We start from the raw sequence: 14,761 nt of genomic DNA on the forward strand, positions 1-14,761 counted from the left end.
CCAGGCAGAGGTGGGACTAGTCCCCTGGTTTACGGAGGAGAGGAGGGTGGGAGCTGCATGGGGTGTGGATCAGGGTGGGGCCGGGCAGTCCTGGGAAAAGACTGGACGAGACCCCCAGCACGTGTGCCCCTTCCACCTCCCCGAAGAGAACCCAGTCCCGGGCAATGGGGGCCTTGACAAAGCGAGGGGCAATCCTGTGGCTGGTGGGGAGGACTCCCCGTTCCCACTCCAGAAAAGGCCTCAGAGAAAACCTAGCTAGCTCAGCACTTTGTTTTCTTTAAGCTGCTTCCAGCAGGCAAGCACCGGGTCCCAGGGAGGCATGGGAGAAACCCAGGGTCCCCTCCTGTGGGCCACTGAACACAGTCAAGCTGCACCCCTGCCAGCATGATGCTGGGTGCAAATGCTAAGACTGGCAGGTGGCCCTCGGAAGCTCCGGGAGACCAGTGCAGGGCGGGGCGGGGGGACATCCTGGCTTCCCCTTCCTGTGCTGGGTGGGGGGGGGGGGGCGCCTGCAGACGTGGCCCGAGCCCTGGTCTGCCGGACCGGCTCCTGTCCCACCTTGCAGAGGAGCAAAGCGAGTGAACCCAACGTGACGGCCACAGGTTGCTGGTGAGTGGGTGAAAGGACAGGAAGGGAGGGACCGTCACAGAGACCCGAGCCTGGGCCAGCTGCCAGCTTCCCGACCCAGGGCCACCAGTCTCTCCCCCTGCCCCCCTGCCCCCCCAGCACCCTGATGGCCCAAGTGGCCTAAACTCCTCTCAGGAAGCCCCGCTCCAAGATTCTTGCAGATTCAATACTCCACCGTTTTTCTGTGTTTGTTTTTTATATAAAAATAACCGTTTTCCCTAAATTTTTGCTCTAGGAAAACATGCCATGCTGTGTGGCTTTATGTACTATCCCCCTAGCCCTGGTCCTGTTTGGCCAAGAGCCATGGCCTTAGGGCTGCCAAGCAGACAGGTGAGGGGGGTGGTGAGGTGAGGACAGCAGATCCAGAAGGGTGGGCAGGGCCCCCTAGGCCAGGTGGAGGGTGGGGTGCGGGTGGGGGTGGGGCGGAGTGGTCAAGCCTGCCTGGGCCGGCTTGGTGGTCGCTGGGGCCCTGGGTGCCGCCTTCACTGGTGGAGGTAGGCTTCCAGCCAGATGTCGCCAGACTTCTTCAGGGACCTAGGAGGCAGAGGTGGGGTGGGTGTCTTCTCTCACCCCTCCCCTAAGACAGTCCTCCGCGCGTCCCATTCCCCTGGGCCAGGCAGCTGGGGTGGGGGAGCAGAAGGGGAGACTCGGGGAGGGGGCTACACTCTCATCAACTGGAGTAGAATCTAGACCTCGGGTCGGGGGAGACCAAGGCCGGGCAGCAGTCAGCACGGGCCTGTCCCTCTCTCTTTGGTCTCCTTCTGCGAGGCCCTGCGACCCTGGAGCCCGTGTGTAAGGCACAGAGGCTGCCCACCAGGAGCCCGATGACAGGCAGAGGAGCCAGAAATATCAACCACTCGCCAGGAACCCCTGAGCCAGGTGTTCTAATGGGACCCTGCCCAGTGGCAGGGGCTCGGACGGCGGGGCTTGGAAGGGTCATGAAGGGGAAGCAGCAAGAGTTCAAACACCAGCCTAGAAGGAAGGGCCTGCAAGCAAAGGGAACAGCATGTGCAGAGCGCAGAGGTGGAAGAGCTCTGGCTGGGGGAATCTGCCCTCTGCTCCCCACTGCCAAGGCCACCTCCATTGTCCCTCACCCAGACGGCTACAGGGACCCCTGCACTGCTTCTCGCTTCAAATCGAGCCCCATCGGTGCACTCCCGGTCAGGGCATCCAGGTCCCGCGTGTCCCTCCTCCACTCACACCAGCACACGCCTGCCTCACGGCCTTCGCACGGCTGTTCCCGTGCCCCAGATGCTCTTCCCCCCGATGTCACCACTGCCAACCCTCTGCCCTCCTCCCTGTCTCTGCTTACATGTGACCTTCTCGACCTACCTTGCCACCCTACTGAAACTCACAAGTCCCCTCTCCTGCTCCTACTCTTAGGTTTTATGGTTCCATTTCGCCAAAGCATACCTTCTCTTCCCACAGTTTCTGTAATTTACTTAGTTTAACTGGTTTCCAGATCTGCTAGGCAGGGATCTCGGCCGGTTTTGCTCACTGATGTTATCTATAGCCCTCAGGACAGGGTCTGGGCCCATGGCAGATGCTGCCCTAAACCCCGGCAGTGTGAAAGAGCCCTGGGAAGGGAGGGCAGGCACAGGCTGAGGACCGAAAGGTGGATCAGACGGGCCTTGAATGCCAGCTCTTGGGCTCAGAGAGCCAGGTACCCAGGAAGGGGCGCTGAGCGGGGGATCCTTACCCAACGATGTCCACCAGGGCGGTGAGAAAGGGCTTCACCTCGTAGTTGAGGCCGTGCTTGGCACACAGCGCCTTGACCAGCGGGGCCACCCTACGGTAGTTGTGCCTTGGCATCGTGGGGAAGAGGCTGGTGGGGAGAGCGTGTGCTGGCACCTGAGGTGACGGGTGACGGAGGGGGCCCCCACCCCACCCATCGCCACCCAGGCCCCCCCCCCCCCCCCCCGTTCACCACCTCTCCCCAGCCTCCAGGGAGTCCAGGGCTTATGTCCCGGCCTCCCTGGGGAAAGACTAGACACAGGGGCCCCTCATCAGCTCCTGGGCTCAGGACTCACTCCCACCCCACACTCACTGGTGCTCGATCTGGAAGTTGAGGTGCCCGCTGAACCAGTCGATGAAGAGCGAAGGCTCCACATTGCAGGTGGCTGCCAGCTGGCGGAGGTGGGCGGGGCACAGGTGAGAGAGGTGGGCGTGGGGCCCCCACCCCCCTCACTGGGTCCCTGCCCGGGCCCACCCCTGCTGCCCACCTGAGAGCTGGCCCAGTCCCGGTGCTTCTCGTGGCCGATCTCCTTGGGGATGTGGTTCATCTGCGTGATCCACACGAACCAGTGGCTCTCCAGGACCCTGTGAGGGGAGCTCAGGCACTGCCCATGTCCAGCTCACCCCCTGCACCAGACCCGGGCCTTGGCTTCCTCGTCTGCACCACGGGATCACGGGGCCCCTTTCCCAGTGGTGTTTAAAGAGGCTGAGCAAAGCAGGGTCCATTGCCAGGCAGAGCTCGGAGCAGCCCTGCTCATGAGGGCGGACATCCATGGGGCTGCTTACAAGCCAGGCCACTTCCTGCAGACCCACTGTCCCTGGGGTCCTGTCACTCGTGTTTCCCAACAACCCAGGGAGGCTGCACTGCTGTCCCCATCCTGCAGATGGGGAAATGGAGGCTCTGACACTGGAGGGCTGTGGTCAGGGTCCCCTGCTGCCTGTGTGTGGCCTCCCCACCTCGCTGCCATCCCGAATCTGGCCATACCTGACAGCGACGAAGAGGAGCAGCGCCCCAGGAACGCCGTAGAAGGGGATGTAGCACAGGAAGAAGCGGGAGTAGAAGCTGGCAGCCCAGAGCAAGTCCTGCAGAGGAGGGTGGAGGAGGGCAGAGGCCCCCGAGGCAGCCGGGAAAGGGAGCCGGGGTCATCCACCCCTTCTGCCTGATGTGCCTCGGAGCCCCGGACGGGTCACTACCCCTCTCTGGGCCTCTGTCTTCTCAGCTACGTAAAGGGACAGGATCCTTGCCCTGCTGGCCTCATGGAGGAGTGTGCAATGGGGGAACCCCTCCCCGGGGACAAGCGCCTGGCAGAGCCGGCCCAGGGGACCCCCACCCCGAGGGAGGGCACCCCGACCGGGAGAGCACCGCGCGCCTCGCGCACACTCGCACAAGTACACACGCATCACAGCGGCACGCGCGCGCACACGCGTGTGCACCCGTCTGCATCCGCGGACGGGGCCGCCCCCTTGTGCCCCACGTCCCGCCACCACAACGGCGTCCCCTGGGGGGCCTGCGCAGAGCCCCCACTCACCATCCACCGCATGCACACCAGCATGTACGCCAGATTCTCCACTTCAAAGTTCACCAGGGTGAGCAGCGGCGGGCCGACTGCGAGGGGCACAGGAGGGCTCAGGAGCAGGGCAGGGGTGCCAGGCAGGCCAGGCCGAGGGAGTCAGGGAGCGGGGCGGCGCTGACATCCCGGGAACGCCCGTGGGGCCTGGTGCCGGTCCCGTCCAGCCGGCTGACCCTGCGTCACCCACGTGGCCTCGGCCACCCATCTTCCCTTGGCCTCCGAGCCTCCCCGGGCTGGCCCTCGCCCCACCGCCTCCGTGTTCCTCCTGAGGAGGCCAGCCTCCCACGTCCCCTTAAATCTTCATCCTGGCCACCCCGACAACCCCCCCCCCCCCCCCGGGGCCCTAGGGCTCCAGGCCACTCTGGCGTGCGTGCAGGAAGGAATCCTGAAAACCCCGGGGCAGGGCCGGGGGCCAGCAGGGCAGGGGCTGGGAGAGGTGTGCCGGCGCCATAATGAGGGGGTTTGAACAGGTCCGCCCCTGGCCCGGGAGGGGGTGGAAGCAGGCAGGGGCAGACAGGTCCTGGCCCCGCCTGTGCCCCCACCCCCGGGAGGACCGAGGGACACTCACTCAGGAAAAAGTACAGATGCTGATGGTTGTAGGGCAAGTATCTGCGCTTCTTCCTGCCGTACTGCAGAGGAGACAGCCAGGGCTGGGGTCAGGGGGCAAGGGCAACCCTGGGTCCTAGCAGTTGGGCCCTTCACCCCCGGCAGGCTGGGAGGGGGGGCAGGGGTGCCCTTCGGGTAGGGACTCAGCGTGGAGTGACAGTGGGGGGGCTCCGTCAGGGGCTCGGTCACAGTGACTCAGTGGCTACCGCAGATGGGAAAATGGAGGCTCTGACGACGGAGGGCTGTGGCCGGGGTCCCCTGCCGCCTGCCTGTGACCTCTCCGCCTCCCTGCCTGAGGCCCAGACGAGTGAGTCCACATCCTTCCCACACACCTCGACCGACGACTCCCCCAGGAGGAAGACGGGCGCTACGGTCACATCCGGGTCTTTGTGGAAGATGTTGGGCTTGGCGTGGTGCTGGAAATGGCGGAAGTTCCACCAGTGGGCAGAGAAGCCCTACAGGGGACAAGGGGGGGCTCTGAGGGCGGGGGCCAGGTGCCTGACCGCGTGGGTGGACCCGGCGGGGCACCCCCAGCTCAGCCCCACGGCTGCCCACCACCCACCCCCACCCTCACCTTCAGCTGTCCCATCACAAACTGCTGGGCCAGGTGGTTCCACTGGGACTTCCGGAAGACGGAGATATGGCCCAGGTCATGCTGCAGACACCAACACTGAGCCTGGGAGGGGAGCAGGGTCAGGAGCCGGTGGGAAGGGGCCCCAGGGTGCCCTCCCCGCTCAAAAGACGCGGCCGCCGCTCATGCTACATCTTAAGACCCTGTGGGCCAACTTCCTCTTTTAACAGATGAGGGCAACTGAGTCTCGGGAGGTCTACGGGCTTGCCAGTCCGTCACGGAGACTTCTGGTTCCCCGCCCTGAGCTTCCACGGCTCATTTAAAATGCAGCTTGACCTACAGATAGAGCCGTCACGGGGCCTCTGGCCGGTCATTCATACTCAGCAGGTATGTCCAGAGTGTCCCCACGGGCCGGGCCCCACGTCTACTGGGCAGTTCGGGTGGCGGCAAAAGAATGCTGGAGTCACCTGGGAGGTGGCCAGGACAAGGGCAGCGAGGGTGCTGGGCACCCAGCCCGGGCCGAGGAGGTAGATGGTGAGCCAGGCGAGCACCTCCATGGCCAGGATGTGGCCCAGCAAGAGAGCGAAGAAGGCGGGCTTGGCCTCAAACAACTTCATGTCCTCAGCTGCCTGGCGCAGGGCTCGGAAGTCCTCAACCAGCTGGGCCTGCCACGGCCGAATGGCTGGTCAGCTATGGAAGCCGCCCTCCCCCCCCCCCTCCCCCCGGGAGCCCCCAACAGCGACCCACGCTGCAGCCACTCCCAGTGTCAGGCCCAAGGGGTACAGCCCAAGAGATGGAGGGGCGAGAGCACCGGTGTGGGGTCTGAGCTGGGGAGCCGGCTGGTGGCAGGGGCTCACCCCGCCAGAGGTGTGGGCACACAAGAAGAAGAGAAAGGCAGAGCTGGGAAAACCCTTAGAGCCCAGTGCTTCAAAACCCTCAGTGTCGATGGGGATGCCGGACCCAGAGCAGGAAGGGGCTTGCCTTCAGCAGGAAGGGAAATGGAACGTGGCAAATGCCGGCCCCGCCAGACCCGGGCCTTGGGCTCCTGCGGGCCTCCTACAGCTCTACCTTCGGCTGCTGCCCGGGAAGGGAAGGCAAACCCAGCCCAGGACCCAGGTCCCCCCCGGAGTAATGTGGATGGCGTTGCTACCGGCGATGCTCCCCGCCCCTCCAGGCCCCCGCACTGGGGGCTTAGCCTCCACTGGGGCCCCGCTCACATTCTGGGGTCCATCCTGGCTGGGCTCCTCCGGGGCCAGCTCTCCAATCAGCAGGGGCTGCAGGAACTTGCGCACGAAATTGAGGTCCTGGTGGAAGGCGTGGAAGGCATCCTGAAGGAGAGCAGACAGTCAGGTGGACGGAGGGGCAGATAGAGACGGGGTAGAAGGCAGAGCAGACAGACGGAGAAGCAGCTGGTCGTTCAGGGGTCATAAAAAGAGGGCCAAATGGGTCAGCCTTGCCCATTAGCCCTGCCTGGTCCTCCCTAGGCCCTGGGTGCCCTGCCTGGTCCTGCCCAGGGCCTGGGTGCCCTGTTGGGTCCTTCCTGGGCCCTGGGTGCCCTGCCGGGTCCTCCCTGGGCCCTGGGTGCCCTGCCTGGTCCTGCCCGGGCCCTGGGTGCCCTGCCTGGTCCTCCCCGGACCCTGGGTACACTGTTGGGTCCTCCCTGGGCCCTGGGTGCCCTGCCGGGTCCTCCCCGGGCCCTGGATGCCCTGCCAGATCCTCCTCAGGCCCTGGGTGCCCCAGGCCCCAGCTGCTTCTCCCAGCACAGGGCACCCTTCTCCAAAAATCAGTCCAGGGCCACACAGACTGGGTTCTCAGGTTTGCAAGGAAGATACACAGTTCAACTCATTTGATTTTAAAAGCAGACGTGGAAACGATGGGTTTTACAAAAAAAAAAAAAAAAAAAAATCAAATAAATATGGAACATTCCTGTGATTCTCTGGAACAGCTGGGGGTGGGGATGGGGTGCAATGCAACAGGGGTTGGAAAGTCGAGAAAGACAAAGCGCTGGGGTCAGGGACCAGTTAGGAAGTGGCCCAGGCAGCACTGGAGTGTGAGCCAACTCGGATTGCCCCGCCGGACTCCCTCAGTCTCTCTAATCCGGTCCTGGTGTGCCTGGCTCGTTACTGTCCCCAGCTCTTCAATGGGTCTTTCTCCCTGGACTCTCTCCGAAGGGACTAGTCATCCAGCTGCCCGAACTGTAGAAACACCACGGGGTGGGTGTCCCCTGGGCCTTGGGAAGGTGACTGCGTGCGACCAAAGGAGGCACCTTGGACCAAGGCTGACAACAGGGGCCTCCCGTCGTTCTCTTGCTAGGGAGCCTACCAGAAGCTGAGGCCCTACACTCACTACCGGGACTTCCCCACAGTCCTGGGAGGAGGAAGCACTTTAGGCCCCTCCGGGCCCCCACCCCCCACCCCCCACGCAGAGGCACCACCTGCAAGATCCACCTGAGCGGTCCCCTTTCCTGTTGTCTGCTCTCTTGCTGGCCCAGGGCAGCCCAGAGAGCTGGGGGGCTGGGAGGGTGCTGTTTCTGGAACAACCTAGACTCCCTCCCTGAGCTCCTAAGAGGGGAGGGGGGCTGTGTACTACCGATCTCCCCGCCTCTCCGGGATGACCTTGATGGAGGGGCAGGACATTTGGGAGTGAGAAAGTGTGGGGGAGGCTGGCCCCCACCCCAGGAAGCTGCTGACGGGGTGGGGGGGGTACCCCAGGCTCCTGGGGAGCTGGGAGGGAAGGCCGCTCTGGGGCTGGCTGGGCTGACCCCACCCGCTGCGACCTTGAGCGAGTCGACCCTCCAGCTTGGGACTAGACAAAAGAGGGCAAGACTCCGGGGCCTTTCTGGCTCTGGACTTCAGAGCAGTAACTTTTTTTTTTTTTTTTTTTTTTTTTTTTTGCCCCTTAATTCACCGCTTTCACCCTTTTTAAGTGTGCAGTTTAACGGCACTGAGTGTGCTCACATTGCTGGCCATCCATCACCACCGTCCACTTCTAGAACTTTCTTACCTTCCCCAACTAAAACTCTTGTCTTCATGAACCACCAACCCCCCACCCCCACCCCAGCCCCTGTTAGCCACCACTCACTCTGCTGTCTCTACGAATTGGACCACTGGAGGGACCCCTGATAAGAGGAATCAAACAGATTTGTCCTTTTTTATGCCAGACTAACATGTCACTCAGCATAACATCTTCAAGCCTCACCCCTATTGTAGCAGGTGTCAGAATTTCCTTCCTTTTTAAGGCTGATGAGCAGGCACTGGGGAGTTTCCGCTGAAACTCCCTCGTGGCACATGGGGCCCACGCGTGCCTACTGTGGCCACGGCCCCAGGATTTCTTCCTTCCTCTTCCAGTCCTTCTCTCCCAGCCCTTCTTCCCTCTGTGTCTTCTGGGACCACCCTAGCGCCCAGCAGATCTCCGGGGGGTCCAGGGCCAACTTCCTGGATGCTTCTCCCTGGGTCCTGATTCACCCAGGCCAGGCCTGGAGAAGCGCTGATGGACAGGGCCACCCGAGGGCCCTCCAGCCAGGTCTATCCCCTGGTGTGGCAAGGGGAGGTGTGAGCCCCGGAAGGGCTGGCGGGAAAACCCCAGAGCTCGCAGACCAGGCTCCAGCTGATGGGAGGGGATGGGCGGGGCTGTGGCGGGTCCTTGGGAAGCAGGTGGGCACCACTGACCCTATCGCGTTCTCGGCACCAACAAGGTGGGTCGCCGGCCTCAGACCCAAACCCGACGCACCAGCAAATCAGCTCTTGCTGGAATACTTGCTGGGACCAACGGACCAGATCCTCTCTGGGCTACTGCTTAAGGACCCGGGGCCTGGGCAGAAGACTCAGAGAGGTTAAGCCACTTACAAAGAGCACACAGTTCCATTTGATGGCGAGTGGATCAGAACCCAGTCTGACTACAAAACTGGGCTTGTGGCCGCTCCTGGGCCAGGAGGAGGCAGTGGGTCTCCTGTGTGTGTGGGGGGGGGGGGGAAGGTTGTAGTGGGGGGCCTCACCATGAAGCTGTTCATCAACCGACACAGCCAGGGACCTGGCTGTTTAGCGACTGGACTGTAGGGGACAGGAGGGTGGTCCTGGCATTTCTTGGGGCACTCACTGCAGGAGGCCCCACCCCCACCTACCCCTGGTGCACCTGGAAACATCCTCCCTATGATCCTTCCCCACCTAACAAGTGGAAGGTGGCACTCGGGGTCTCTCGCGGGGTCTGGGAAGAGAGCTGGGTGAACCCGCTGGTGGCAGTGACAGGCTACGGTCACAGAGCGTCCTCAGAGCCTGGCAGGGCAGGGGCTGGACAGCAGGTGTGAGTGAGTGGACACGAGCCAACCATCCACAGCCAACAAGGCAGGGATATGAACCAGTTTCCTGGAACAGAGGCTCGGAGTGGCAGGGGCATCTGCCCAGGTCAGAGCTTGTCATGACAGAGTCGGGATGCGAACCCAAGCAGCTCTGTGATGTCCACGCCCTGCCAGCCCCGCCTCGGTCCCTGGAAAGCTCATAGTGGCTCCTGCCCTGCCCCCATAGCCCGACATGAGCCCCAAATAGCAGCCAGTTGAGGGGCGGGAGTGGGGGGCTCAGCGCCAGCCTGCTGAGAAGGGAACGTGAACAGCTACTTATGAGCCACAGACAAGATCGCACTCTCCTCCACTCAGTATTTTCGCATTAGTAAATCAGAAACCGCCCGTGCCCATCTCGTGAGGCTGCGGGGAGGACTGAGTCAGTGCAGGTAAAAGTACACTTAGAAGGGCCCGGCGTCCAGCTCTGGCCGAGGCCCCGCTGGCCTGATGCGCCCTTGTCCCGAGTCCACTCAGACTTAGTGGCCTTGGAGGGTGGGCCTGTAGGCGTGAGGGAGGAGAGCGGGGTCCACCCTGCCGGTCGGGCCCTGGCCAGCCTGAGGAGGAACAGACTGGGGAACGGACTGGGGAACAGTCTGGGGAACAGACACACAGGATGGGGAACATTTCTGGTCACTCCCCCAAAGAATCGGGAATGTTCCAGCTCAGGAAGGGAATGGAGCGGGGCTGTGGGCGGGGGTGGGGGGGTGGGGGTGGGGCGCTCAGGAGGTCTGGGTCTGTCCTTGCTGCCTCCTTAAGCCTTTGTGGAGGAGGCAGCGGTGGGTTGTGAGGATGGGGAGTAGGGGGGTAAGCGTCAAGGGACACCCCAGGAATCCCGCCGCCCCTCCCTCTCGCAGGTGGAAGATGCAGGAGACCCTCGTGCCCAGCACTCATGCTCTTTACCATCCCCTCCCCACATCATTCCTCATCAGAGCCAGCGGAGAAGCACTATCAGTGCATCGTTTTGCAGATGAGGACACTGAGGCACAGCTCCGAACGCGACGCGTCCAACTCGCACCCACGCGGGCGGGGGCAACTCAAGGACAGACCCTCCCGGGAAGCCTGGTGTGGCTGGTGACGGGCCAGCACACACAGTAGGGCTCCTCCCCCCAGCACCCTTGACTTCCCGAGTCAGCGACCCCAAAGGGGCCATATCCACGGACACTTTCTCCACTACCACTCTCCAGTTCCCTCCTCAAGCCCTGGTTCTCCCTAGCTGTTTTCTGCCATACAGAGTAGCGCTTGGGTGCCCTGGGGAGGAAAAGCAGGACTGCCAGGGTGCCCGGCCCACCTCTGTACCGCGTTCCTGCCCAGCACTCCCCCAGGGGGGGAGCTGGGCACTGTGACTACCCTGGGAAGGGGCCTGAGTGGGTGGGGACATTACAGAAACCACCTACGGAGCCCGGAGAGGTCACACTTCATGGGGAGTGGCCATCAGGCAGCAGGGTTTCCAAGGCAGCCAGCGAGGTGGGAGGAAGCCTGAGCGTGGGCTCTGGGGCCAGGTCATCTGGGTTCATGGCCAGCCCCTCTCTGAGGCCCCACCCTCACTCTGAGGCCTGGGATATGCCTCACTTCCCCCCAGCTGCTACCCAGACACAAGTCCCACCCTCCGAGCCCAAGGACCTGATGCCCTGCCTTTTGAGGGCCCCAAGAAGGTCCCTTCGCATCACCCATATTCAGCCTGTCGCAAAATGGGCGAACACTCATACCCGCTTTCTTCCAATCGGTTGTTGTCTGAATGCCACGCGATAGCCGCTCTTGCCTTCTGCCCTGGCCATGCCTGCGTTTCGGAGCCCAGGTGAATGGCCACCTCTTCTGAGTGACCTTACCTGGGAGAATCATCCCACCATCTCTTCCCTTAGCCTCCTGCCTTTCTCCAGGAAGGCTCTGTCTTCCCTAGGGATCCTTTTAAATGTTTATCAGATTCCCCTGGCTTCCCTGCTCTGCCCTCCAAAGATCCCCCTTAGAATAAACCAAAGTCCCCTTTCCAAGGACACAGAAGCCCAGCCAACTCCTGTCACCTCTGGACCTCGCTGCCTGCCCCCTCCCAGCCACACCATACCCTCACTGTTCCTTGAGTACCGTCCCACTTCTGAGCTTTTGCTCTAACTTCCTCCTTGAGATGTTTTGTTCGCAGCTGTATCTTCAGAGGTTAGAGCAGAGTTTGGTGGCTAGGACCTGCTCGCTGAATATCTGCTACTGGGTTTACTGATCCAATAATTGCAGAATGAACGAATGGAAAAGCCGGTGAAGTCACAGGGTAGCGTGGGGTTAAGAAGATGGGCTATGGATTCAAATCTCAGACCCACCACTTAATTTCAAGTCACTCTGCTTTTCTGAGCCTCAGTTGTCCCATCTGTAAAGTGGGAAAAACCAGTAATGTACCTGCCTCCTAGGGGTATCCTGGGGATTAAAAGAGAGTATCCGTAAGTCAAGTGCTAAACCCGGAGCCTGGCACAGAGCAAGTACTCAGTACCCAGCCCTGGTATACTTCTGGTCAGCAACAGCCAGGCCTCGCCCCTCCCTGGCTGCCTCCACTAGTCTCAAGCCGCCTATGACTCTTAGAGAAACCTGGCTCGGGGCCCAGAGCACTCTCCCCAGGGTACCCAGTTTTGTATCCCAGGATGGCCACAGGCTGACTTCATGGCACAGGAACTCTGGGAATTTCCTGGCAGGAAGGCTTCTGTTGCCTGGACATGAGAACAGCTGATGGGCGGCTGGGGCTAGTGAGAGATGGCCTCAGGAACACAGCCCCGGCATGACAGCTGCCCCACCCCTACCTGCGCTCCACGGCCCGGAATGGGCGCCTGGGGGCTGGGCCTGACCACACACAGCAGTGGGCCGGTCTATAATCTGTCCATCTGTTTGCAGGACACGCGCACACTTATCAGCCAGCAACGTATACCGACCAGGAAGGACTACTCCGTGGGCAGGCCTGGGGCCACAAAGTTGAAAAGGCAGGGTCCTGCCCACAGCTGGCTCACTGTCTGGCCCAGCTCTCCCCTCTTCACAGATGAGGAAACTGAGGCTCAGAGGAGTGACACCTGCTTCAAGGTCACACAGAGTCTCCACTGGCAGAGCCAGGACCGAGCCCCAGGGAGCACACAGACTGCTTCTCTGGAAATGGGCAACAGACCTTACCGGTGATGAATCAGTGAGAAACCTGCCAGATGGAGGTCTCAGGGTCAAGAGATAAGCGTCTGATGGGGTTCCCCTGTGAGAGGCCCCCAGCACCGGCCTGGGCACCAGGCAGGAAAGAGCATTGAAAAATGCCCTCCGTCAGCCTTTCCTCTCGCCTGCCTCCACTCTGCCCTTCAGCTCCGAGGTTGAAATAGGCCCGAGCACGCAGCCATAGGATCCCTCAGGGGCGGCGAGGGCACAGCCAGCTGAGGGGGAGGGGCAGCGGCACCCCAACCGCCCCATACCCCCGCAGAAATGCATGCGCGTCCAACCGTGCACACGAATGCGTGCAGCGCTCACGCGCATACAGACCTGTGCATGGCCACCCACTTGTTGGCCCATAGTCGTCTTCAACTCCATGGCCACCACCCGGCCCGTGGACAAGTCTGTCAGTGTCTAGCCTTTCAGGAGGCTTCTGCCTCTAAACCCTTAGCTTCTTAGGGGGGAAGTGGGGAAGAGGGACCTTTCCCTTAGAGTCTTTGGAGACTGTCCAACCTGGAAGTCCTGGTAAACAGGACCTCCCGGGACAGGACACGCTCTTCTGCTGCCGAAAGTTCTGCCACTTAGGGATTCGTCTCCTGGAATCTTGAAGATTCCTGGTACCCAGTGTGGCCCATCTCGAATGTTCCACGGTCAAGGCAGAGCATCGTGGTCTCTCCAGACGAGGGACTGCTGGACCACGGGAAGGGGCTGGTGAGGAGGCTCCCCGCACAGGCTGCTCTACCACTGGGCTCCGGCCAGATGCTCGCACTGGACCGGGTCACAACCCTCCTTGGCAAGACACGTCTAGACACGGGCTGGGAAAGGGAAGTCGGGGTTCCCAAGGGTCAGTCTATTCCTGGGGTGACTGTGCTTCCCGAGGAGGCCCACCCAGCCTGGCTGGCAAAGTTCTCCCACGTGCAGCTGCCAGCCCAGGAGAGGTGAGTCACTGCCCCTCAAAGCAGTTTACAGCAGCTCTTGGGAAAGCCACAGACCTCTGGGCACTGCCCAAGCTTTACTGCCCAGCCCCCAGCCTCTGGTGGCACAGCCTTGCCAGTCCCCTGGGGACCCCACCCTACCCCTGGCACTCGGCAGAAGCAACCTGGCCTGGGGGACCCAGAACCGAGAGAAGCTCAGAGCAGCAGGGAGGGCTCACGCTTCGGGCCGGCTAGTCGGCCATGGCACACCCACCTCTGAGAGCCCCTCACTCCCCCTACAGACCCGCTCCAGCCCAGCCCCCACCCCGTCCATGGCCGGGTGTGCAGGTCCTCCGCGCAGGGACGTGGCCTCCTCAGCCCACATCAGGCCCTGGCTTGTCCATCCCAATTCTGGGTCCCGGACCAGGAGATCAAGGGTCAGCGAAGAGTAGAAAGGATGCCAGAGCGTGCAAGCAGAGCGGATCGCAGTGCCCACGACCAGGCCCCAGCGAGCTCCAGGCTCCAACCCGGCCAGCGGTGGGCTTCCTTACCGTGGCGTCCTCAGCGCCGTGGTGGCCAATGAGGCGGCTGCCCCCCGGGTGCCGTTGTGCCCAGCGGCTGATGTCGTAGACGCGACGCTCGATGACCAGCCACTTGTCGCCCGGGAGGTTGTGCGGGCGGATCTGCTCCCAGCGGAAGGTGGGCAGCGGCGCCCCCGGCTGCGCGGGCCCCCGGCCGGGCTCCCCGACGTCGCCCATGGCCCCGTGCAAAAGCCCTCGGCCCCCCCGCCCCCTGCCGGTACCTTTCCGAGGTCCGACAGAGACCCCGAGGGGAGCGAGTCGCGTCCCCGGGGGCGTCCTCCGCTGCCACCCGCTCCTCCGCGGCCCCGCCCTGCCGCTGCGGCCGCCGTACGAGCGTGCGCCTGCCCGGCTCCCGGCGCAGGGAACTTTTCCCTCCCTTATAACCGCGCTGACAGCGCTCGCCTCGCCTCCTCCCCTCGCTCGGCCCCGCCGGCCCGCCCCGCGCCCGCTCCAATCCCCGCGCAGCGCCTCGGCCTCCATTGGCTGCGCGGCTCTCCGGGCCGGCGAGGGCGGCGTCTGGGGGGGCCCGCCCCGCCCGCGGGGGCCGCGGCCACCACGCCCGGCGCTGCCGGGGGTGTCGTCCGCTCCCGGCCCCGCGGGTGGGGCGGGGAACACGGGAGAGGGACGGGGACTTTACACCCTCGGCCGGCGCCGCGCGTGCCCTC

At 63.0% G+C, this 14,761-nt stretch overlaps 1 protein-coding gene across 1 annotated transcript; it reads right to left on the minus strand.

The window, feature by feature from the left end:
• Positions 1–770: 770 nt before the first annotated feature.
• FADS3 (fatty acid desaturase 3) lies at positions 771–14,464 on the minus strand. Its single transcript, XM_042906084.1, has 12 exons — positions 14,067–14,464; positions 6,327–6,437; positions 5,577–5,774; positions 5,113–5,214; positions 4,871–4,993; positions 4,501–4,561; positions 3,891–3,967; positions 3,347–3,444; positions 2,850–2,946; positions 2,675–2,754; positions 2,327–2,452; positions 771–1,161 (listed from the first exon to the last, which is right to left on the minus strand). Exons 1-12 carry the CDS (start codon positions 14,271–14,273, stop codon positions 1,110–1,112), a joined length of 1,332 nt encoding a protein of 443 aa, XP_042762018.1. The 5' UTR covers positions 14,274–14,464; the 3' UTR covers positions 771–1,109.
• Between the last annotated feature and the right edge of the window lie 297 nt (positions 14,465–14,761).

The sequence above is a fragment of the Panthera leo genome, chromosome D1 (genome assembly GCF_018350215.1).
Source record: "Panthera leo isolate Ple1 chromosome D1, P.leo_Ple1_pat1.1, whole genome shotgun sequence".
Lineage (NCBI taxonomy): Eukaryota > Metazoa > Chordata > Mammalia > Carnivora > Felidae > Panthera > Panthera leo.